The sequence below is a fragment of the Typopeltis vanoorti genome, chromosome 15 (genome assembly GCF_054136105.1).
Source record: "Typopeltis vanoorti isolate ZY-2024b chromosome 15, IOZ_Tvanoo_1.0, whole genome shotgun sequence".
In the NCBI taxonomy this organism is placed as follows: domain Eukaryota; kingdom Metazoa; phylum Arthropoda; class Arachnida; order Uropygi; family Thelyphonidae; genus Typopeltis; species Typopeltis vanoorti.
This window is the reverse complement of record NC_143563.1, coordinates 57,020,029-57,047,303: the sequence shown is the minus strand read 5'-3', so window position 1 is coordinate 57,047,303 and position 27,275 is coordinate 57,020,029. Positions and strand designations below refer to the sequence as shown.

The 27,275-nt window shown below is 37.3% G+C and overlaps 1 protein-coding gene across 5 annotated transcripts in view; it reads right to left on the bottom strand.

Moving 5' to 3' along the window:
* The window catches only part of LOC150098781 (putative nuclear hormone receptor HR3), a 240,295-nt gene that overhangs the window by 5,109 nt on the left and 207,911 nt on the right, over positions 1-27,275 (bottom strand). For all 5 annotated transcript variants that reach the window (XM_090404768.1, XM_090404769.1, XM_090404770.1 and 2 more), the window contains exon 9: positions 1,320-1,436. In XM_090404768.1, coding sequence (XP_090260894.1) covers positions 1,320-1,436 — 117 coding nt within the window. The remainder of the gene's footprint in view (positions 1-1,319; positions 1,437-27,275) is intronic.

Here is a 27,275-nt window from a genome sequence, read left to right as displayed (position 1 = left end):
GTCAGTTTACAATTGATGCATTCAAGATGAAGTTAAAATTGTTTGCCTCTCAATTAGAAAATGAGGATTTGAGCCAGTTTCCACACTTAAAAGAGCAGCGTGAATGTGCTAAAGATCATGGCAATTTTACAAAATATATTGAAAAAAATCAGGTTATTGCAAGTCAGTTGAAAGTCCTTTTCATGATTTTACTAAAGAATACTGCATACTTGCATTTATAAACACATTTTCACTTAGTGAACAAAAAATCATAAAGATGCCTAATAATATGCAAACAGAACTTGTTGACTTGAAAACATTTATTATCGAATATGAAATTTGATGAGCTTCCCTCAATCGCAAATGCTTCCAACATGATTAATTTCTGGAGATCGTTACCCTATGAGCATTTTCCAGAATTAAGAAAATTTGCTCAGAATTATGTCTGCTGTTTTGAAACGATGTACAGATATGAACAAGCATTTTCAGCCATGAAATTGATTAAAAACAAAACGAGGTCATGATTGACTGATTCAAATTTGAAGAATTCTCAGTAACTAATTTAACTCCAAACATTAAAAGCATTGTCAAAATCAAAACAGACTCAAACGTCTCATTAAGATAAGGAACTGCCCACTCAGTCTCCAAAAAGTTAGATAGGGCTAAATGGCCTTGCCTACTCCCGTATACGGGAATAAAAAGGCATCAGCTGATTTTAGATTAAATCAATATATCATGTCTACATTAGCATATTTTACTAGGAGTTTTTAAGGGTACAAGAGGTTGTATGGCACATGGAATGTAAAAGGTTGGCCACCTTTGTTGTAGTTAAATAACATAAAAGAGGGGGGGGGGGAGAATGACCAATGCATCGCAAATGTCATATGAAGGTTTCTGTCTGATAATCTTGAGTTTCCTCCTTCCCTGCACAACAGATAAACTGGCCATAAAACAAAAGCAACTGACAGATGTAGTACAGTGAATAAGAAACAAACTAGACAATTATCAATACTTGTAAAAGGATTCAAGAATGAAATTAAATAAAAGCTTGTTTACTACCAAGGGGATGAAGGATGTATAATGTACAAGATTCTCTAATCATAAATGTGCTACTATTATGTACTCATAATACTGCTCTCTATCTTTAGAAGAGAGCAAAATCTGTTTATGGGTGTATGAATTATATTATCATACTAAAATAAGCACAGAAAAAATTATGCATAAAATTTTTGTGTATAATTTTTCCTTAACTTTCTACAAAAAGAAAGTTTGATCATGATGATATTAGTGTAACTTATATATTTTCTTTCTTTATGATATAAAGTAAAAAAAAAAATTACCTGCAGCTACTAACACAAAAGCTGAATACAGGGCAATTGCTGTCTCAGACAGATTCATTTCTGCTAATCCTCGAGCAAGATCAAATGCACATTTCACTAATCTTGACTCTGTCTCATCTGCAAAGTAAATAAATAAGAAAAAAAATGTAAGCTTTATTTTGTTTTATTTATTTTTTTAAATGAAACATCCTGACTTGGACATTTCCTATAACGTACCTGCAGAATAGCATTCTTAATTGCAAAATAATGTTTTCCATCGAAATCATTATAAAATTTTTTTACATTAGAAATGTATTCCTATAATACTTCTTAGCAACCCTCTTAAATACTGACCAAACAGGAGGAATCTGATGGGGGGGGGGAGTGTTTCATCCTCAGATAGCCTTTGTACAAAATGCATATTATCTCCAATTAAACATGCGTGCCACTAAACAGGTTGATGAAACAATGTACAGCCTCTCCTACTCAACTGATAGCCCTGCCTTTTTTTGTAGCACAGCTTTCCACCAAAGGGACTCTGGTAAAATCAACATGTATTCATGATATCCTCCTAATTAGAAGAAATGGCAACTGTCTTACTAAGAAGCAGATAATTTTCATTTCCTAGTGAAACACCACCGCCACCTTCCTTATGGATTAAGAGGCCTGAAGTTCTTGGTACTTATATGTGGTTTACAAAGTGGGGGATTTCAGTTTCTTTTTGATTCCCCATGGACTTCTCTACATGCAGTATGAGTGATGTCCTTTAATAAGCCAAACATATTGTAGATATTCAGGGACTGTAAGATAGTAGATGGGGTCCAAACCAGAAGGTAATGTATTGAGAGGCATTCCAATTAATAGTACATATTCCTACTGTTGTCTACACTGAGACTGTGCCTGGAGGGAGGCTCAGTAGAAGAACTATCAAAACAACCAAGTTACTGTGTAGAGACAACATATCTGAGAGTCTTGCTGCATATCCCTACTCTTTATTTAATTTCTAAAACACCAGCATGATAAGAAAATCTAATAATTATGGTATCACTGCAATTTAAACAAACAAGCTTCCATCAAAAAATGAAATCCATTTTGCATTTATACCCCATTTCTGGGGTATAAATGCAAAAAATTCAGTGATATGCATCATTCAGATCTTTCCCCCCCCCATTTTGATCAAACCTCTTACAACTTAAAAAACCACAGACCATCTTAAATGCTGAGGTTACACTGTGTGATTTTTGTCGTAAGAATGGCATTTTCACTGGTATAGTTCGCCCACAGATTAGAGACCCTTCGACACTTCTGCGCATGTCCCAAAAAGGAGAATCCATTCCAATAATAGGGTAAATCAATCAGTCTTCTGGGATGAGTTTATTATTACAGGTCGGAAAATTTAGCTTTTCTTTTACGAACATTGTAGTTTTTTAAAGTGTAACTATTTTGCTTGTATAACAGTTGGAAAAATGTACGTAGAGTATTAACAAAATTAAAAAAGGTATAGCATAAAACAAAAATTTAACGAAATTTATTTTTAAGAAAGTTTTCTATAAAATAAAAATAATTATACAGAAAAACAGAAATTTTTTTCATATGAACTTAGATATTCTAAACTTACAGTTGAGAAAACTGAGACACTTTAATGTCCTAAACCGATTAATTATTTATGACTTGTGACTCTTTTAACAAACCCATGCAAAAAAAAAAAAAGGTCAGAAAAAAATACCATTATCAAATCCTTTTAATCATAGTCATCTGAATCGGTGTCCGAATTGCCATCACTTTAACTGATCACCAAGGGTTTGCATAATTCTTCAATAATTCCGTCTCTGTCCCAATACATATTTTCCAATGAGGTGACACGAGAGCAATATTTTCCCTAGTTTTGAACTGTAATACTTTCAATCGCCTGTTCTGAAAGCTTAAAAAGTTTTGACATGTCAATATCCCCAGTTACGATGCGATGGCGAATGAAACTTTTCACTTCTTCCCAAACATACTCAATAGCATTAAAACAAAATCCGATTTCATGAAGTATTTTCCTTAAAGTTTCTCTTTATCAAGGAAAATTAATTTTTCTTTAAGCACAGGAATCAATTTCGGAACAGTTGGCACTCTTTTCTCGACCACATAAAATTCGTGAATAGTTCCTATAACGTCTTCATCAAAATCATTCAAAGCTACAGTTTCGATGGTTTTCTTTCTCTGGCGCTTTTTTTTAGGAGATTTAAATTTTGGCTTACCTTCACCTTTTGATTCCCTATGAATTCTTTTAACAGTCGACCCCGATACGCCCGCAATTGCACTTGCACATTTTATGACTTGAGAAAGGGGAACAAGGACACTGCCTTTTAACGATTCTTTTTCGCAGAATGCCAGCACATTATTCAATATTCTTTTGCAAGAGCTACTGAAACGTTTAACAACAGAACTTGTTGACTGGATCCATCATACAAATTAATAATAAAAAAATAATGCAAAAAAAAGTGACAACAAAAATCAAGCAACTACTAGTACAGCGACAGACAAGAAAGCATGTGATTTCGCGTGTTTGTGACCAATTTGTACATCCTTCATTTCTTTCTCCCCTTCAGCATGAATTGACTAATCTTGGCAAAATGCCAAACAGAGATCTACAAACAGTGGGTGTACTATACTGTGTAGTATTATATCAGAGAATACCAAATCTTAAATCCCCTCTTTTGACTTTCTGTAGCTAGGCATGCATTTGCTGCCTCTACTATTCCATTAATTTTGAAGACCTCTCTGACTTCTTATCCTTGAAGCTTGATTTCTTGCAGTCCAACTACCTAAACAGTATATTCATCTATCTATAATGCCTACAACTCCAATAGCTTCCTTTTTTCAAGTTCCACTGACCAAGCTAAAAGAGATGTGGGGATTTTCTGTAAGCCTATTGCCCTCTACTTAGTTCTCTCCACCAAATGCAAAATATTCATCTGTTAACCAGAATACATAACAATCCTCTCCACTCATCCAACGCTCACTATTGACTAGTTCTTTGGGAGTCTATAGCTCAGTGAGCTTATACAAGCTCTTTGGTTGGAAAGACCCAGATTCAAATCTTGTCTATTATGTGGGGAACCTTTATCAGGTGTTTCTGATCAAATGGTGAGTCAGTCAATCTCATATGGAGATGGGAGTTTTTTTCTCCTGGAAATTAAGGTTTTTCATCCCCTGATGAGGAGAACACATGCAATTTACTGGCAGAAATACATTACATCCAATAGCATAATACTAGCTTCATTAAATGGTGCTGTATCTCCCTGTAAGGGCTTCATGGCCATTGTATTATCTGATTTTTTAACGATACTTGTAACATAATGATTAGAAATATATACACGTTTGTAATATTTCGGTCTGAATATTACAGACCATCTTCAGTGGCTACATAGGAATAGTTTTAAAAAAAAAACAAAGTGGAATATGAACAATTGATCATTCACACATAGAACAAGCCGTGTGATGTCATATCACTAAGTATTAGAAGAGTAAATATTTTTAAAGTCATAATTAAAGATATTAATTCAGAAATTCATATAATAATCTTAAATAACATTAGACTAATATAGGAAATTTATAAAAAAAATAAAAATAAAATAATGTGTTATCCTGATTAAACTTTCCCAAATTTTTGATATAGATATACAGTCATTACGATTCAAGTTAGGATGTTGAAGTAAGAGCTCCACACTTTCTTTAAATAAACGTCCAAATTTGTGGGAGCTGCGATAACATCACAGAGTGCCTGTCAATATCAGTGATAGTGTGACTTACTGCTCGAAGAACCTCTTGCACATCACAAAACTGTGGACCTCTGAGAGGTTCTTTCATTTGGGGAACAAGTCAAAGTCACAAGTATCTGGTGAATACAGATGATGTTCCAATACTTCCAACTGCCACCTGTCCAACATCTCTGTCTCAACATCAATGCACAACGTGACATATGACGTTGTGCATTGTCATGCAACAAACTCAGTGGAGCACTCGTAAAAAAAATGTGGTTGCTTGCTCCTTAAAGCAGGATGCAAATGGTGCTCCAGAAATCATTAATATTACTGTGTGCAAACAGTTTGCTTTTAGGACACAGCATGACACCTTGAATGTTGTAAGCAACAATCAGCATAATTTTAACTTTGCTGGGTTCCTGGCAAAGTTTTTTCAGATGGAATGATCTTGAATGGCACCGTTTGTTGGACTGTCTGGCGCCATTCCCTGGCTTGACCCCCTCCCTGGGTGCGCCAATGGATCCAATAGTAGATTTGCTTGCCCGCCTCTGGATATGTGCCATGGTTTGTCACTCTGTAAATGGGTAGCCAATTTTCTCAATGGTCATTCATTGCATGTAATGGCAGACAGACAGACCTCTCTCCTTCAAGATTTCTCTACCAATAAGAGAATGATCCAGTTCAACAGCCTGCCTTCTTTCTCTTGTATACAAATGATCTTTTCTCACTGACCTCAAAACCCTATCTATATTTTTGCTGAGAATAGTCTACTCCATTCCTTTACTCATTTGAAAAACCATGCAGTGATTCAATTCCAAGATTCAAGATCTAAACCAATTCCTTAAACACTGATCTCCATACCATTCTTTAACAACAACTTAATCACTCTCAATGCTTCTCACATTGATGCTAGTTCACCTCCCCTTACCTTTCATAATACCCAGCTCTCTAGAACGAGGCCAGGTCTTCTCTTACTGAGCTAACATTGACTTCTTGCCTATCTGTGCAACTTGATATCCTTTGCTACTGAAGACACTGCTTTACTTAGATACAACCAATCCAGCCACTAACAGTTCACAATTCCCAATCAAGCCCAACCTTAAAATGCTACTCTTGTAGTTTGGAGTGGTGCACTAAAAACCTTCCTAAAATTCTTGGTGCTGTCTAAAAGAAGCCAGTTCAACTAATCAGTGATCCCCTCTCATATACATTCTGTTTCTGCTTTAATTATAGGTACTTCTATAGGTACTGAACTGGCATCTGCTATTTCCTCAATTCTGCTTAGCCCAACATCCTCCCCTCCATATAAGGCACCTGATCATGGTGGAGGATCATCTCCCAGTGACAGTACTGGCCCTTTTTGTTGTTCTTATTGCACTATGCTTTTCTTCCCGTATTCTCCACTCTACTTCTCCTATCATATCTTCCCGACCACCATCACTGGGTGGGATCCAACTTTTGCTGCTGTTTGCCATGCAGCATGATCTGTGGACATCCAGAAAGGAGGATGCTGGTAGTTTTGAGGTACTTTTGTCTCTGCTTTGGCAAAATTGGTGCTCCTGAATGGTGCACCAATGGCCAGGTTCAGTCAGCTAGTGGACTTGCTTGTGAGGGTCAATGGTGTAACAGTAAGTCTCTTTCCTCATGATTCAGGAAAAGAATAAAGCCTATTGTGATGCCAGTAGGCATCCGGGTTAGCCCTGCCATTTCACTCCCAAGAACAGTCATTGCTTGCAGGATAGTGGGCATGCATGGTGGGTGGGGAGCTCTGGCTCCCCACCCACCATCAAATTCTCTTTGAGAATGAGTAAATTTTCATCTTCTATCAGCAGTCCTCAGAAAGTGCTAACCTTCCTGAAACCCATTGAAACATCAATGTTATCTATTGCCATGCTCTGCACCTGTTTCCGAATTTGTGGGAGCTGCATACCATCACAAGTGTTGCCTGTTGATATCAGTGATAGTGTGACCTATTGAAAACAAAATAAAGAAGCAAAAAACATCAGAGGCAGAAAGAAACATACCAACCTTTTTTAATACTACACTTGATATACTGAAGAACATCAACTCAGGAAAATATCACCCTTCTTCATCTAAAAATACAGATCTTCAAATTAAGTGTTCTTGTTTCTACAAGAATGTCCCCATTCAGAGGACATTCTTGTAAAAACAACAACAACAGACACAATCAGAGCATCTCCTTTGTGAAACATCTATCAAGGGAATATCAATTACTGTCATCCCCACCCTACACACACACCTTTGAACTGTAAAATTCGATGTAGCTTGGAATTTTACAAGTGCCTTACATCTTTTATGGAGGTCACATCTCAAAAAGATTGTAATATAAAAAGAACGTTTGTAAAAAGAATATATTTAATCCTATGATAATTTTTACCTGGCCAAGACATAGTAAACAAAGAATGAATAAAGTTTGCAAGAAACAAAAGAAAATGCTATGTCACTCCAACCTATATGTTATTATTTAAATTAGGGGATATTAAATCCCACATTGTTTTAAAACCGAATAAGAAACTCAAAGATCGGAATCAAAGAGTTTCATGCCGAATATAGTAACTATAAACGTATCGGCGACTACTAGCGTGAGCTAAAGCACGTAGTACAAACTAGGGCAACTTGTTGCAAAGGTGGGGAAAGTTCTGATCGTTAATCTTAGTATTTTCCATAATGTAGAACCCATCTCCTAGGAGATGTATAATATTATACATTATGGTGGGAGGTCACTACCCAGACCGGTTTCGATCTTTATTGAGATCTCGTCAGCGAGTATCTAGACCAAAGTATAATACTAAGGGTATAGCGAAAATACTATTAAAACGGACAGCGTAATTCATGAGTAGTTCCGGTGTCCATCTAATTGGATTTGTGTAAAGAAAGTGATGACAGGGACATTGATACGAATGTCAACCCTGCCTTTCATAACCACAACATCCCTGAATGGTATGATATGGACTCACTTCTGAGGATATGCAAAAAATAATCCCACTACTAGAATCCAATAATTAAAAAAAAAAACATGGAACATGCACCACATCAGATGCAAGGGTGCTTGATATTATACTAAGCACCCTAAAGCTAGTCTAATTTGACAACATCCTGGATGTTTTTCCAGAAGAAGAAGAAATGATGGATACTGGCTTTCCACAATTGCATAAAAAGAAAAAATTCAAGGCTAATGGAAACATCACCTCTCAACATAGGCAGCCAGATACCACCAAAAAGAAATAATGAAAACATTTCTGCAATGGAATTGTCATGGATTCCATCAAAACATTGATGATATCAAGGATCTCTTGCAGAAGTACAAACCAATCTACTTTTGCCTGCAGGAAACATACAATCTGGCATTACAAAATGTAGCCATTCTTCATAAACAGGATGGGAAGGGACCTGCCCATGGAGAGCAACCACACACACACTTCCAGCAAATCCTACTTAATACAAATGTAGAGGCAATTGCTATCCAACTCTCAACAACATCTACTTACTTCCTGCTGCAGATATCTCTCAGGATGACCTAGATGATGTCATATTGCAACTACTATCCCCTTTACTCTTAATGGATAATTTAAACAGATACACTTTGTGGGGGTAGTGCCCAAAATAATATCATAGGAGGAGCTGTGGAGCACATGCTTAACAACAATAATCTCTCACTCCTGAATGCAGGAAGCTATACCTGTTGTATTCTTCAGTACTGCTCAATGAAAACAGAATTTCTTGTTTTTCTGATTTGTTTGGATGTGCATCCATGTGCACATCCAAATATTCACTGCCATCAACTAATTGTCTACCCACCCTCTCTTTTCCCACTCTTTAAGTGAGAAACTTATATAGATGCAGTGACAGAGTGTATTACAAAAGCTGTTGCAAATGCAATTCCCAAAATATACAGTCAGTTTCCGCTTTTCTTTAAACCATGGTGGGATGCTGCTGATTGAACAGCAGCTAAGGAAGCACAGAAGACAGCTTGAAGTATCTTTTGAAAATACCCCACAACAACAACAAGCCTCACTGCTTTAATGCACCTGGGCAAGATGAATCTGTTTTCAGAGCCAAAAGGAATCCTGGATCCAATAATCTTTTATAACAAGAGCAACAAACAGTAAAGAAATCTGGGACAGAATCTAGAAAATGAAGGGCAGATATACCACCCACAAGTTCTATATCCTTGAACATAATGGATGCACAGTTGCTGAATAATAGCAATTGCTGATACTATCAGGGAAGATTTTTGCTAAAACATCAGCAATATCTTCTTATCTTCCAGAGTTCCTTGGCCAAAAATGCAAATCAGAAAAACAAGAAATTATTTTCATTGAGCAGTAATGAAGAATACAATAGGTCATTCACAAAGTAAGAAATGAAAGCTGCTTTATTTAAATGCCATCCAACTGCTCTTGGACCGGATAACATCCATTATGAGATGATCAAATACCTGTCCACAACTGCCAAGGATCAACTACTGCACTTGTTCAACAGAATATTCTGTAAGAACATTCTTCCAGATACCAGACAAAAGGCAATTATTATTGTCTTTCCTAAGCTATGGAAGGATTCAAGATCACCAATAAACTATTGGCCTGAACCATTCTGAAAAAAAAAAATGGTTGTCTCATCTCTTTTATGGTTTCTGGAGAGAAACAACCTATTTTCCCAGAACATAGTCGGGCTTCCACAAATATCACTAAACAACCGATCACCTAGTCTGACCGAAAGCATCCATTCGAGATGCCTTCATCTCCTGTGATGTAATTCTAGGAAAAGAACATGGGAATTTCATGGTAGTGAAGTGTTTCTGGCATGATTTGATGAGCACTCAGTATCAGGTTTTCTTGGATAAGGAAAAAGCATGTGACAATGCTTGGAGATTTGGAATACTGAAAAAGTGCACAACTTCTGGTTTCAGAGAAACTCTTCCTCTCTTCATAAACGTTTGATCAAACTGAATAGGAACCACTCTCTGTCAACTGTACACTCAAGAGGAAGGAGTCTAATGAGGTTTAGTTTTAAGTGTCATGCTTTGTGCAAACAAGGTAACTGAATTGATAACTGAACAACTTCCTCCAAATGTAAATAATGCCCTGTATGTGGATGACTTTACCATCCTCTGTCATTCAATAATATGAGGATCATAGAAACACAACTGCAGCAAGCAACTTGCTATGTTTCAAAATAGGCATTGCAAATAAGTTCAGATTTTCACAGTGGAAGACAGTTTGTATACATCTCTGTTGCAGATATGGTCTTCATTCAATCCAGAACTCAGACTAACACAAACTTTAATCCCAGCTACATCAGCAGCCAAGTTCTTGGGGCTCCTATATGACAAGAAAGTCAAGTTTCCTTCCTAACATATGCCATTTGCAAGATAAATGTGTGGAAAGCAATAAACATATTTCATCCTATCTTTCACCTCTTGGTGTGCTGAAGATGTTCTTTGCTTCCACTGTATCATGCACTGATGAGATCAAAACTTAGTTATGTTAGCCAGATGGAGTACCCTATGATAACTGGATCTTCTCCACTATCAAGCCATAAGAAATGCAACTGCAGCATTTTGAACTTCACCAATTCCTAGTCTATACATCAAGATAAATGAACTGTCCTTGTTGCTTTAATGTTAACAGTTGTCTCAACAATACGAAAATAAAATCCCTGCCAGACCATACCACACAGGTGACTATTTTCAGTCCATGTTGGGGAAATCTGTACAATACTCATCAGACTGCCATAAGACCCTTTGGTTTGTGGACAAAAGTTCTCTTACAAGCTCTAGATATTGGGGAATACAATAGAGGACACATATACTGCTTAATACACTACTGCTGTGGCATTCACATATATATATACACGACAATGGGGCTTTTCTTTCTGTAGTCTCAAACATTCCGGTTCCTCCTGTTGTCTACTAGCAGCTCTTTTGAGCACATTGAAGGAAATACTCTCATTTTGTGCCTGTCTACAGAGGTGGTTCAAAATCAGAGGATCTTGCAGGACCTTCTGCTGCCTTCCCAGACAGCATAATAGCTGTTCCGATCCCAATGTAATGTAACAACTTCACTGGTGAGGTTGTTAAGGGTCAAAGCTGTATAATTGAGAGGAGACCTCCACATCGCCTTTAAAGGAATGCCGAGAACCGACCAGGATTTTTGACCCAATGTCCAATCCTGACCTTCTTGTGGTGCATGCTGTTAAGAATCTACCTGGATACTGAACGGACGAGGATGGCCTGGCAATTTGGGATTTAGCCAACCAAATTGTATTCTTATTGGCTTAAATCAAAATATAAAAATCATGGTACAACATGACAGTTTCATGGAGGCTAGGGTGTCGCCCGGTTAAACAAGGCCCTGTTGTTTTCACCAGGGAACCAGGACGAACAGCGAAAAGTCAGCTACTGGAACAAATCCTGAACCACACCCCAACTCAATATCACCAGAGTTCAAGATTGGTACTATCAACATAAGAAGTGGCCTGAATGGCAAAGAAATGGAGCTAGATGAGGAATTAGATAAGTACCAGATCAATAGGGGTGACTGAAACAAAAAAGACAAAATCAGATGGGATTTTTCTGAGTAATAAATACAAAATGTTATATTCAGGCAATGACAATCAGGTAAAAAGAAGGTGTAGCTATAGTATTGAATACAAAATATGAGGCTAAACTTCTTGAATTGCAAGCAATATCAAGTAGAGTGATGTGGGCAAATATCAGAATGGGGAACTGGACAATGAGACTTATTTGTGCCAATGGTCCCACAGAAGGTTATACTAAAGTAGAAGTGGAGGAATGTTTTGAGGTTTTACAGAAAGCAACTGAAACAATGAAAAAGAAAAAGTTGGTCCTTTTTTGGGGATCTAAATAGCAGAGTAGGAAATGATTGTCAGACATACAGAAATATTTTGGGAAAATTTGGAGAAAAGAGCAAAGCTAATAATAATGACAATACTTGTTGGATTTCTGCTCAGGACATGGACTGGTTATTGCTAACACAATGTTCCAGCATAAAAATGTGCACAAATTCACATGGAGAGAAGAAGCAAGGAATAAGAAAAGTCTCATTGACTATGTTATTGTTGATAGCAATGTTTTCTCCCTGGTGCAGGACACTAGAGTGTACAGAAGATTTGAAATTTAAAGTGATCACCATTCAGTCTTGAGCAGGACAAAATGGAATTTTGTATTGAAAAGAAGAACATGTAAGAAATTTTAAAGCAAATAAAAGATGAGCAGCTCTCAGATGCGAACTGTAGACTGAAATACACAAGCATTATTCAAGAATAAATGAAAGAGTTTGTGAACAGAAACTAAACCTTGGAGAGTCAGTGGCAAATCCTGAAGAAAACATCGATTGATTTAGCCAGCGAGGCATGTGGTGAGATTGTCTGCAAGAATAGAAAAATAGGAACACTATGGTGTACTCAGGAAGTTAAGAGGCAGTGAAGGAAAAGAAGAAAGCACATCAAAAGTTCCTGTCAAATAAGTCAACTTGTGCTATTAGAGAATACAGAGACAAATGTAAGAAAGCTAAACAAAAGTCGTGGGAAGACTTTGGTAAGAACATAGAAAATAAATATCAGGATATTCTGATGGTTGTTGAAAAAGCTCAGAAATGGAAGAAAGACTGTAAAAGAAATTAGAGATGATAAAGGCGACATGAAAACTGGAGAAAAAGATATCCTTGAGGTATGGAGTAATTACTTCTAAAAATTGCTAAATGAAGCAAGCAATGATGACAGCACAGTAGTAAAAAACACTCAACAGACATGCAATCAAGAATACGTATCCATACTTGAAGTAGAAAAAAGGCCATCAAAAGCCTGAAATGTAGAAAGGCAGCAGGAGTAGATGGTATTCGACCAGAAATGCTCAAGTATGGAGGTATAAAAGTCTTACAGTGGCTGCACTGCATACTTCAGAAGGCCTGGACAGAGGGATGAATTCCAGATGATTGGAGTACAGCTCTCATAGTACCCATATATAAAAAGGGAAATAAAACTGAATGCGAGAATTATAGAGGTATTTCTCTACTGAGTGTTCCTAAAGATTTATTCAAGTATGGTTGAGAAGGATTGTGGAAGGGAAGCTTGGTGAAGAACAAGCTGGATTCAGGCCAAATAGAGGCTGTCAGGATCAAATTTTCACGTTATGACAAATAGTTGAAAAATCGTGGGAATATAACAAAGATCTGTATTTAAGTTTTGTAGATCTGTAAAAGGTATATGACAGGGTGCCAAGAGAGAAGCTGTTTAAAGTGCTAGAGTTGTATGAGCATTATATCAAGCAATACTTCATTTTTATTTGAGTTGTAAGTCAGCAGTTAGAATTGAAGGAAGTACAGGAAGATGGTTTTATGTTAAATCTGGTGTCAGACAAGGATGTATGTTATCCCCTCTGTTATTCATTATCTATATAGTTCACATTATGAAGGACAGTAGTATTAAATCTAATATCAAAATTGGAGATGTTAATCTCAGCTCTTTGCAGATGATGTTATACTTCTAAATAAATCTGCTACAAATCTGCAAGATTCCCTGACTAAATTGAATAACTCTTGTAATAGATTTGATATGAAAGTCCATAATAACAAGACAAAGACAATGAATATAGGCAGAAGCATTGAAAATATCAACTGCATTTTGAATGGAGAACCTATAGAACAAGTAAAACATTTCAGCTACTTAGGCACGATTTTTAGTGAAGATGGTAAATTAAAAATGGAAATAGACAACAGAATCCACAAAGCTGGAATGGTAGGAAGTCAACTGAAAAAGTTATACGGAATAAGAGAGAAATTAGTCAAAACACTAAATTAGCTGTATGCAAGACAGTGTTGAAACCAATGGATCTGAGAGCTGGGTTAGAAGTAAAACACTTGACCAAAGACTAGAGACCACAGATATGAGAGTCCTGAGAAATATTAGGGGCATAAACAGATTATCAATGGCAATATCATATTAAAAACGAGGATATTAGGAAAGAACTTGACATTGTTAACATCCAGGAATGTGTTCTCAGGGCTAATCTCAGGTGATATGGTCACTTAATCAGAATGTTAAAGAAAAGATTAGCAAAACAAGTGTTCTTTGCCAGGTTGGCAGGAAAAAAGACCCAGAGGAAGACTAAAATATAGGTGGATTGATACAGTAAAAAGTGCCTTAGAAGACAGAAATATAAGATCTGATAATATTGAGGTCAGATTGATTTGAAGGAAAATTGTAAATAGGAAGTTACTAATGGTGGAAGTTTTTCATGCAGTACTATTATATCCTGTACACCCCTTGAGGGTACATATCAAGAATTTGATGATGATGATGATAATGTGACTGAAATACTCTCAAAGGCTATTATACATAGATTCATGAAATTCTCTACAGCATTTTTTTCAGTTTTTTTTTAAATTAAGATTCTAGTCAGTTTATCTTTAAAAGCTGTTTTAATAAACAGCTTTTAAAGATAAACATATCAACATTTCTGATTCTAAAAGTTCATTTGCCACTATTGCAAATGTTGATGCTATAAGAATTTATTGAAATTTCTATAATTCAGAAATCCATTAATGAAATGTTTCAGATGAAACTTGAAAATATTGTTTAGATTATCTTGTGGGTATCAGGAATAATTGCTTTTGTATTCATTATATTCACATTCATCAGAGAATGAGGGTGATAGTCTGACAGACACAGAAAAATCATTAACAGTTACCAACAAATGATTCTGCAATTAACAGCTCTTTGTGTTTACACATGGAAATATTGTGAAGTTGATGGAATGGCCAGATTAATGTCTAGTGTATATTCTGCATCCCTATTTATCATTAATGCTGATGATATTGATATACAACTTAGTGGCACAGAATATATCTGTGCTGCAAAATGCATCAACATCTGCATTCAGTGATGATGAGAGTGACATGGAAGACCAGGTGATCACATTCACAATTGAATTATTATGATTGCAAAGTACTTTGTGAAAATATAACTGTTAATTTCTTGCAACATTGTTTTTTTTTTTTTTTAACTTCTCCAACCCTCTGCACAGCAACTTCACACCTTTTTCTTAAATTCATTCACACTGCCTACATTCACCACCCCAGTACAATCCATTCTAGTCATGCACCACTCTATGAGAGAAAAATCTAGCTTTTGTTCTCCCCCCACTTTTGACTGCATTCATTTTCAATCCATGGACACCCTTTTGTCTTCTCTCCAACATCCATAAAATGAAAAATTCCATTTACTGGTATCCTGTATGATCCTTTCAGAAATTTCTAAGTCTCAATCATGTCACATCTCTTTCTTCTGCTATTTACTAATGTCTGCAATTCACAAATTCTCAATCCATCTTTATAATCTGTATTCCACAATCCCAATATCATCTTTAACACTTACACTATATCAGCTTCACCATGGAGGACAAGACATCAGACTTATGCAGAGTAGTCCAGATAAAGTCATAGTATCATATATTATTTATAAAGAGGCAAAATGACTTCCTTATATATCAAAGTTCATTTCAGCACTGCAATTATCCTCTGATTTGTATTTGCAAGCTTTGCCATATAGCACTTGAACATCGACTTCCTATCTACAGAAACTCTAGGATCCAAAGTCTGACCAGTTTCTTCTAGCATAATCCTACCAATATAATACGACACTGGATATTACATTACACCAAAGTACATAACTTTACATACATTGAACTGATAGCCATTTTCACTTGCCCCATATTTTCAGACTATTTAAATCATTCTGCAAATACTGCATATTAGCCACACATCTGATTGCCCTGCCTATCACTGCATCATCAGCAAATACATGTAATATCACTTATCAATCCTTCCCAATATCATTAATGTTCAGATTGAATAACAGTAGACCAAGGACTGATCCTTATGGTACACCACTAGTTACCTTAAACATTGCAGACTTACATTCCCCCATATGCCACTTTTGGATATCTGTTAGTCAGCCATCCTCTTATCCACACCAACATTTTATAATCCAATCCCATATTCTCCAATTTATGCAACACTTCCATGCTATATCCTATCAATGCCTTAGCAAAGTCCAAAAGCATCATGGTTTATCTGCTCCCCTTGTCTAATTCAACAGTAACATTATTATAGTGTCAGCAAGTTGCTCAAAAATGACCTTCCCTTAGTAAATCCATGCTGTTTGTTGCCAAGTACAGTTTCTCTGTCACTCCATTTCTATATGCAATCTCTTACCAACTTTTCCAAAATCTTCTTGCCATAACGATAGTGCTGGATGTATTTTTTTTTTAATGTTCACCAAGGTGGATGTCAACAGTTCTTTCTGTCTGTCCAAGCCCAATCACAAGAACAGGACACTTCATAAACTCCCGGATGTGATAAAGAAGAGAGTTTGTCCTTAGGTGAACAGATGAGATTGCTTTACTGGGAGAACAGAATGGTGCTACTTTACCTGTCATCAATTCTTAATCCTGAACTGTCTGACTGTTCTCTCTACTATATCAGATAAATCAGCCCATAAAGAACTTCTAAAAATTAAGGAGAAATACACTAAGAAATATAACAATCTGTGAAGATTTTTTTCTCAGCTGAAAAGTCGTCCATTTCAAGTTGTAGCTTAACCTTTCATCTAAAAGACACTTGACTAAACAGCTGTTAGTATCCTTAGCCCTGATGACAACTTTATAGTAGTGCCGCATCAGGTTCCATCTTTAGACTTCATGCTGCACACAGAATGTGGTATTTGCAACTTACCTCCTACCATTGCCAATATCAGGCTTGACATAGCAAACATTCTTTCTCAAGTTTCACCACTTAGAAGAAAGTTCTCTAACAGCCAACTCCTCTCTCTCTCTCTGTAAATTACACAAAGACAGTAGCACAATAATTATTAAAGTCAACAAGGTAATTCTACTGTGGTTATCAATGCCAGTGAATATAACTGGAAGATGAATGTCTTGCTGAGAGACTGCACCACTTATAAACCACTAGATTATAATCCCACTAATTTTCAAAAGAAAACATTTAAAAGGCTTCTTAAAAATGTCACATCTCTGCCTCCTGAAAGAGATAAAGAACTCAACCCATTTAGTTCCCCCCCCCCCCCCCCAATATATGAATTGCCAAAAATTGAGAAACCCAGTAAACTTCTCCATTCCATAGTAGATGCCACCAACTCTCCCTCTTTTAAGTTAGCTAAATCTTTAACCCCACTTACAGGTCATTCCTCTTCCTAGATTAAAAATTCTTTTTAATTTTACCATTCATTCTGGATATTTCACTTGGAAAGATACCATTTATAAACAGACTGAGGGTACAGCAATGGGCTATCCCCTTCATGGAGCATTTTGAAAAACTTGCTCTTGATACCGCTATTCTCAAACCTTCTATCTGGTTAAGATATATTGATGACATGTTCTTTATTTGGCCACACGGCTCAGACAAATTAGACTCCTCCCTCCAGAATCCAGTTCACTATAGAAAAAGAAAATAATAATAGCCTTCCTTTTCTAGATACTCTTATATGTCTTCCCAATGGCATCCTTTTTTTCTCAGTTTACAAAACACCCACCCACACAGGTAGATACATACACAAACTTTCCCATTATCTCCACTCTCAACAATATGGTGTTATTAAAACCCTTGTAAATAGAGCTTCCAATCTCTGTTCTTCCAAGGCTGATCTTACTGCTGAACTTTCCTTTATTCACCACTTTTTCCTGTCCAATGGCAACAATGCCAAAAAGGTCAGCAAATTAATTGTTCCTCCCATCTTTTCTCATCCTTCTCAACATGTTGACTATAGTATGCTATCATTGGTCCTTATATTCACGGCACCTCAGAAAAAATAGCCAGAACTATCCCTCCATGGCTTTCAAACTTTATCTAAAGCTGGCTACTCTCATCTGCTCTCCCAAGGATCCCCCCATCTCCTTTATCAGTCCCAGATGTTTACAAAGTTCCTTGTTCCTGCAACTTATCTTATTATGGTCAAACTGGTTGATCTGCTAACATCTGCCTAGAAAAACATGAAAAATACATCTGTCACCATAAGCATGGTCAGTCAGGGCTTGCTGACCATGTTTTGGATACTTTACACAGAATCAAATGGAAAAAAAAACTACTATGCTTCACCACAAAAATACAAATTTGAAAGACTTTTTTTTGAAATCAGCAGCAGAATTAAAAATCCAACCTAATCTTAATAAATATGTTTGTATTAAACTTCTCAAGATTGTTTAGGCCACCCACTTAACACAGCTAAGGCTAGCCAACAGTACCCATAGAAAGTGCTCCCTCATAGTACTTGAGATTTTCAATCTAATCTTTTCCAATTAGTGTTTGTGCAAATGTGTGTGTGTTTTTGTGATTTTAATATTGTTCCCCTGACAATGTCTCAATGACTGAGATGAAATATAGGAGTGATTAAATGTGTTGTTTAATTATTTATATATGCTGTATTTATTCCATTAATCCCATAATGAGTTCATACCAGCATATAAGTGAGAGCATTCTGACTTATCACATTTCTCTCTATCTCTCCCCCCCCCCCCAACAGGTTGTGGAAGATGAATTTCATCGCCTAGTGTGAGACCACCATAAGATGTCCATTTACACCATATAATTGAAGGGTTTCGAACAACTGTTCTCATGCCACATAATTATCATATGTGTTTTCCAGATCTACAAAGCATACCTACCTACCTACTGACCATTGCTACTGATCTCCATGATTCATGTCTATTTTTTTAATAGTAGAAATCCGATTTTCAGACAACCGATATTTTGGCTGAAGTCAGCTTGTTCTTCCACAGTTTTTCTTAGCCTATTTTCAAGTATGCTTGCATAAATTCTATCTGAAATGCTCAGTACTCAAATTCCTCTGTAATTCTCATTCACTTTTATTTCCCTTTCTCAGATGGTACTATAACAGCTACTTTACTCTAATAATCTGAAATTAGTGTATCTAATTTAACTATAAAACTTTCATAGCTCTGTAATAAATTTAGTTTAATCCTCTATCCAAGTGTAAGCAAACAAAGTTTGCACCTGAAGTATCTTCAGGACTGAGACAACTCATGGTAAAGGTGGATCAAGCTCTCATCACTCTTTGTCTTAGTATCTCCCATAATGCAAAGCACATCTCCTTGCAGACATGTATAATGCTATGCATTAAGAGAAGGGCCACTACCCAGACTGGTTTCGACCTTTATTGAATGTTCAAGTACAGGTCAAACTCCAAAAACTCAGCGTTGTTCCCCTCAGTAACAGGCTCACTCTGCCACTGAGAACTCTCAGAACCGGTTGGCTCTACACCGTGGCAGACTCATCCTCACCATCGAGCAGACCAGTCATTTGCTCATATCTCACCCGAGGGGTAACAGCAACAGCCGTGCCTCAGTTATCTTCACAGGCTACAGCATTGCCATTCATTACCCTCCACACACACACACACACACACACACACACACACACACACAGGACCTGGGTGACAGCAACAACCGAGCCTCAGTTAAAACTTCATGGGCTACAGCATCACCATTCATCACCCAAGCTTCCAACCTTTATTGAAGTCTCATCAGTGGAAGCCAGACCCAGCGGTGGTGATACCAAGGTGGAAGCAATGGAGAAATTATATTTACCTATACAAGGTGCCAAAAGGTGTCTCACCTTGTTATTAAATTACTCTGGATTTAGAGAAAGATGTTGGAAGTTTTTTCCCACTTGGTTAGACTATAATAAATTTAGTTTAATCCTTGATCCAAGTGTATAGTCTAACCAAGTGGGAAAAAACTTCCAACATCTTTCTCTAAATCCAGAGTAATTTAATAACAAGGTGAGACACCTTTTGGCACCTTGTATAGGTAAATATAATTTCTCCATTGCTTCCACCTTAGTATCACCACCTCTGGGTCTGGCTTCCACTGATGAGACTTCAATTAAGGTCGAAATTGATCTGGGTAGTGGCCCTTCCCTTAATGCATAGCATTATACATGTCTGCAAGGAGACGTGCTTTGCATTATGGGAGATACTAAGACAAGGAGTGATGAGAGCGTGATCCACCTTTACCACGAGCTGCCCCAGTCCTGAAGATACTTCAGGCGCAAACTTTGTTTGCTTACACTTGGATGAAGGATTAAACTAAATTATTATAGTCTAACCAAGTAGAAAAAAAATTTCCACCATCTTTCATAGCTCTGTATTCAACCATCTAGGCAAACCTTATCCACTTAGATGCTTTTTCCGCATTTCAGATTTCTGATGGCTTTTTATGCCACAGAAAGCCAACAGAAATGATATACATTGGTAAATGCTTTCCTCTTGAATAATGCCACTGTTCTGTTGCTACTTGGTTCATTTAACAACTCATCCAAGTAATCACTCCACACATACTGAATATCTTTATCCCCAGTTTTCATGTCATCTTTATCATCTGTTTTTATCTTTCATAATACTCTTTCCTCTATTTCTAAGCTTTTCAATAGCTTCCAGAACATTTTTCCACCTCCCTGATATTTATCTTCTTATCAAAATCTTGCTGTAACATATGTTTGTTTATCTACTCTTACACATCTTAATTTTCTTATATTTTTCCCTATATCTTAAAAGAACACTTGTCAGGAACTTTCAACATGATTTCTTCTTTTCCTGGGGTGCTTATTTAAACTTCTTGGGTCCACCATCTCCTTCCCCCGCCCCTCCATCCTTGCAAACAATTTTATCATATACCTTCCATGTTGAATCTGTCAATGTTTTTTTTTTTTTTTTTTTTTGTAATGATCTCATCGATAAATCTCCCATGTTCTTGTTTGAAAACAAGAACATTCAAAAATGCTGAGAATCTACAGTTCACCTCTGGAAGCTGTTCGGTGTTTTTTTTTTTTTTATATTTATATACATATTTAATATGATGTTTACCTTTATCCTCCTTAAAATTAAATGTTAATTACTTCCAAATTCACTGCGTAGTCTCTCTCCCTCTCGAATGTGAAGATATTACTGTCAACAGCAACATAATCTATAACAAGTTTTTCTTATTCTTATGTTCTTATTGTTAGAGGGACCTGCGGCATAGTATAATTATTAAAAACAATACGTAAGTCCACAGTAATAACTTTAATTAATAAAAGTTATTACTGATTATTTAAAAATTATTTAATTAATAACTTTCATTAATTAAAGTTATTACTGTGGACTTACGTGTTGTTTTTAATAACTATTCTTATGTGTTCTCTCCACATGAACAAAATGAAGGACATCTTTCATTTTGTTCATGAAACATGCCATTTGTAATGGCTGGTCCATGTACAGAAATCCAACAGGTACTTACAAGAATATTAGCATGGGCTATATCCTTTTCTCTAAATTTTCCAAAATCATTTCTATGTATCTAGTATTTATTTCTTACTGTAATGTTTACATCTACAAAAGTAGATCTAAATCCAAGCAGATCTAACTATAACCACTCCTTATTCCATATAACCACTTTTCAAATATAGCATCTCATTGTTATTCTTTAACAATATCTCATTATTTAGTCTTCTTTGTTTCAATAACACCAATAATGTCAACATTATACATCTGTAATTTTTCTGTAAGCTCCATATCTTTTGCAGTGATACTTCTCATGATAGTGCTTAGATTCAGTTCTTAGTAATTTTTCACTCTGGTTCTTTGATGAAAACAGCAGGCCGTGTTTAACTAGGCAATATATCATCTAGCATGACATTATTATTACAATGTGACATCTCCAATGTTCTACTTTTTTTTTTCTTTTTTGTGGTTTAAGTTAATACATACATACATCTTCAAGGCCCACCTTTCCTAATTGGGTTGTGGGAGCAGCAGCTGCAAGAGGAACTTCCAATGGTCATGATACTCCGCCACCAAGCTCAGGCGTTCTGGTGGGACTCCCAAACGTGTCCACCCAAGGTTTTGGATATAATCTATCCAGCGAGTCCTTGGCCTTCCACCACGTGGCCTCTCACCCTCTGGCTTGGCAAAGAGGGTCTGCTGGGGGAGCCTTTCTTGTGGCATTCTGACCAGGCACCCATACCAATGTAACTGTGATCTCTCAACACGGAGAAGCAATGGTTGAGTATTGAGGGTTTTCCAAATTGCAGATATTCTGACTCTGTCGAGTCTTGTCAGCCCTGCAACCCCCTCATTTCAGCCGCTTGAATTTGTGTCCGCATTCTTTCAGTCATTACCCAACTCTCATGACCATAGGTGAGGATGGAGACATAGACTGTATTAAAGACAGCCAGCTTTGCCTTCCGGCTTAACTCCTGCTTCAATACTACCGAACGGCCAAGCTCCCGCAATATTGCGCTTGCCGAGCCAATTCGAGTATCTAGTTCTACGTCCCACTTTCCATCACTCGTGAATATGGACCCAAGGTATTTAAACTTTTCCACCTGCCTCAGTGCAACTCCACTCACAAGTAGAGTGCACTGGGATGGTTGTCTTGAGACCACAAATGTTTTAGTTTTGGCCAATCTAAAACATCTTTGGCCGATCTTCATTCCAGCTTCTGCATAAACAGCTACAAACCTATCCAGGGTCTGCTGGAGGTCATCTGTGGAAGAGCTAAGCAGAACTAGGTCATCTGCAAAAAACAGATGTCCACTGCTACATCTTCCAATTCTGACACACTCACTGCCTCGGCTGTGCCTATCAATCTAGTCCATAAATATTATGAAAAGGAGGGGTGACAGAACACACCCTTGGCAGAGGCCATCGAAGACCGTGAAAGGTTCAGACTTTGTGCTGTTTACCCTGACACAAAACTCCGGGAATTCACACAGGGACTTGATGGCAGCTAATAGTTGGCCATCCACTCCATACTCCTGTACTACCTGACAAAACTTATCCCAAGGAACCTGGTCTTATGCCTTCTCCAAGTCGACAAAACATGTGTAGACATTCTTGGCATATTCCCAAGATTTCTCGAAGACTTGCCTTAAAGTGAAGATTTGGTCAGTTGTGTTTCTACCAGGACGAAAGCCACATTGTTCTTCCTGTAAATTTGACTCAACTATGCTCCTACACCTTCTTTCCAAGCATCTAGCATATGCTTTTCCAGGCATGCAGGCTGAGCAGAGAGATGCCATGATAGTTGCTGCAATCTCTCTCTCTCGTCTCCCTTCTTGAAGACTGGTATTATGCCTGTCTGCCATTGCTTTGGTGCTCGCCCAGATATCCAAGCAGCCTGACACACTCAAGTCAGCCAAAGAATGCCATCTCGATTTAAGGCTTTTAGCATTTTGGGCTGAATTTCATCATTACCAGTAGCCTTGCCCGATTTTAGCAATTTTATTGCTAAATGGACCTCTTCTGCTGTGAGACTAGTCATCGTCCTGATCTGCACCTCTTGGATGTCCACAACTGCTGGGCCACCTGGGTTAAGAAGGCTCTCAAAGTATTCCCTCCATCTATGGAGGATATCCTTCTCGTTTGTTAAAAGTACACCATCAGAGGCCTTAATTGCCCTTGCTGTGCATGATTTCCTTCCTCGAAGGTGACGGATGGTCTGCCAGAATACTTTGTTTGCATTTGCATAGGATGAGTCTAATCTTTCTCCAAAGGATTCACAAGCTTTCTTCTTTGCTGTCTTTACTGCCTCAGCAGCAGCTTTAGTTAATGCACAATATAATTTCATTGGCTAAATTGCTCATTCCAAATCCATCCTCATTTATTCATATATGGGTGGATACCTCTTAAATAGCTGCACTACAAAAAAAAATGTGAGACTGAGGCATTGGATCTGAAGTTCTGGTAGATTCTCTACATTCCATATAGGTTATGTGGAGGTCTCCTCCAAGTTATCTAGCTCTGACCCTTAAGAAAACCTTATCTAGTGTGTGTGTGTGTACAGTATATACTTTTCTGTATTAAGGTATATTTATATTAAAGTATATATATATTAAATATCAAATAATTATATCAAGTATGTGTGTATATATATATATATACTTTATTGTTAAAGAATACCTATATTAAAGTGTCGATACTAAATATATTAAAGTGTGTATGGATGTGTTTGTGTGTATATAAAGAAAAGTATGTAAATACATACATACTTTTCTTTATTATTGTTATTACTATTATTAGGCTTGAAAAGTGATGAAAAACTACTTGCCATTTACTCTCCCAAGACCCCCCCCCATTTTTTTTAATGATATATGGAATTGCAAAGGGTTCTAAAATGAAGAAGCAGAAAGGGAAATGGCCCCAGTCCAGCATGGAGAGATCACATCAAGTGAGTGGTATCAGTGGAACTAGCTGTAGATCCAGAAATGAGTTGTGTTTGTATACCAATGATAGAAGTATAAGAAACAAGGCGGATGAAATGGTTGCACTAATTGCGTCTGTGCACCCAGAGATTGTCGGAATAAATGAGACATGGTTAGATGAGGATGACATCCTGACAGGAATAGAGATGGAAAGGTATGATGTGTTTCGTGAGGATAGAAGGGGTAAAAAGGGAGGGGGAGTGCTATTGATGATAGAGAAAGAGTTATGGCCATACAAGGTAGAGATGCAAGAGGGAAATAGGGCCAGTGCTTTTGAGGCAGTTTGGTATTAGATAGAGGTGAATAGAATCAAATACTTGGTGGGATGTTGTTATAGACCTGGTAATGTGGATGGTGGTGATAGTGAAATGTATAGTCAAATAAGCCAAGCAAACAAGAAAAGGGTGATCATTATGGGTGATTTTAATTATGGCAATATAGACTGGAATGAAGAGATAGCAACTGGAAGTAAAGAAAATGAGTTTCTTGAGTTTTTGAGGGATAACTACCTCAGACAGTATGTAACAGAGGGTACACGAGGATTAAGGGTCTTGGATTTGGTCATCTCATTGGAGGATGCAATTATCAATGGGGTATCAAATCATCCACCAATTGGTGAAAGTGATCATGAGGTGATTACCTGGGTGGTTGCCAGCAGTGCAAGGACCCCTGTGAAAAAAGGGTACATGTGGAACTACAAGGGGGGTGATTATGAAGAGCTCAGGAGACAGCTTGCAGGTGTAGCATGGAATAAGGAGTTAGCTGGAAAAGAGATCAATGCAGCTTGGAGGATTTTCAAAAACTGTCTAGTAGATGCAATGTCTAAATGTATTCCAAGGGTGAGAAGGTTAAATAAGGTAGGTGTGATATGGATGAATAAAGATATCAAGCTTGTGATACAGAGAAAAACGGCATTATGGAGGCAGCATAAGAGAAGTGGAAATAACCAATTCCATGCAGTCTACAAAGACCAGACAAGGAGGGTGACTTGGTTCGTGAGAGTAGCTAAAGAGAAGTATGAACAGCAGTTAGCTAATGAAGCCAGAAAGAATCCTAGGGAGTTCTTTCGATATGTAGCCAGCAAAAGAAAGAATGATTATGGAAGGATGACACTGATTGGAGGAAATGGTATAAAGACAGCTGTTGCAGAATGTGTGGTGGAGATACTTAATGAGCAGTTCATAAAGATCTTTCAATCTTGTGAATGTGACTTCATGGAGAGATTAAGAGCAGTTGATGATGGGGAGGAGAGACTGACTGTAAGTGAGCAAGAGATGTTTGGGGAGTTGAGTAAACTAGATGTAAATAAGGCTGTGGGACTTGATAATATATCACCGCGTATTCTGAAGGAATGTGCCAGAGAGTTGACACCTGCCTTGACATATTTTTTTAATACGAGTCTTGCACTTGGTCAAGTCCCTAAAGAGTGGAAGGAGGTGAAGATTGTGCCACTTCATAAAGGAGGTGATCGAACTCAAGCATCAAACTATAGGCCTATCTGTGTGTCAGGTGTTGTGGTTAAGTTGTTGGAGAAGTTTGTGAGAACTAGGATCCAGAGTTGGGTTGACAACAATGGTATAATCTTTGATGGACAGCATGGATTTGCTAAAGGGAGGTCATGTTTTAGTAATCTACTTACTTATTACAATAAAGTGACTGCTTCCTTGGACAGAGGAGAAGGATACACAGTAATATACTTCGATTTCGCAAAAGCTTTTGAAAGAGTACCTCATGATAAGTTGACAGTCAAACTAGAGCAGATGGGGTTGGATATTAGATTAGTGCATTGGATTGGGGACTGGCTATCTGATAGGTATCAACAAGTTGTGTATGGGGGTGCAACATCCAGGAAAAGGAAAGTCACTAGTGGAGTGCCTCAGGGGTCTGTTTTAGGGCCATTACTATTTAACTTGTATATTAATGATATTGGCGAAGATTTGGATGGAGATATTCAGTTGTTTGCAGATGATGCAAAGTTGGGACGAACCATAAAGAGTAGTGAAGATGCTGTGACCTTGCAAGAAGACTTCAATAAATTGAGTGATTGGGCAAGCAAATGGGGATGTGAATTCAATGTTGCAAAATGTAAGGTTTTAAAATTTGGAAAACAAAGAGGGATGCAGAATTTATGCTTGGTGAGAATATATTGTTGGAAGTAGAGGAAATAAGAGATCTGGGGGTGACAGTGGATAAGGAACTAAAATTTAGGGGATACATCGCCAAAATTGTGAAGACAACACAAAGACTTGTGGGAATAATGCGGAGGACACTAACGTGTAGAAGTAGGGAGATTCTTGTTCCATTGTATAAGGCTTTGATTAGGCCACACATGGACTATTGTGCCCAGATTTGGTAACCTGGTTTTCAGAAGGATGAAGAGATGTTGGAAAGGGTCCAAAGGCGACTGACTAATGTAGTTTCTGACCTCTGGAATGTCGAGTATGAGGAAAGATTGAAAAGATGTAATTTGCAGAGTCTAGTGGAGAGAAGGAAGAGGGGAGATATGATAGAGACCTACAAGTTGGTAAGGGGTTGTTATAGGATCAATGGTGGAGAAGTTCTACAGAGAGTAGTGGGAGATCAGGGGAGAACCAGAGGTCATCCCTGGAAACTGTTTAAAGAGGGTGTGAGTAGGGGAGTGAGAGGCAGGTTTTTTCGTGCAGAGTTGTGAGTGATTGGAATGCCTTGCCTGAGAGTGTGGTGTCTGCAAGGAGTTTGAATGTGTTTAAGACACGGTATGATGAGATGTGTGTGAGATAAAATGACCTCCTAGATGAGTCTTTGACTCCATGAGGTCTTGTTTAATAATAATAATAATAATAATAATATGCAAATAAGTCAATAGTAATTCTACAAAATGATTATTCTCGTGGAAAGGCTTAGATGTTGGTTATGCATTTTTGCTAAATAAT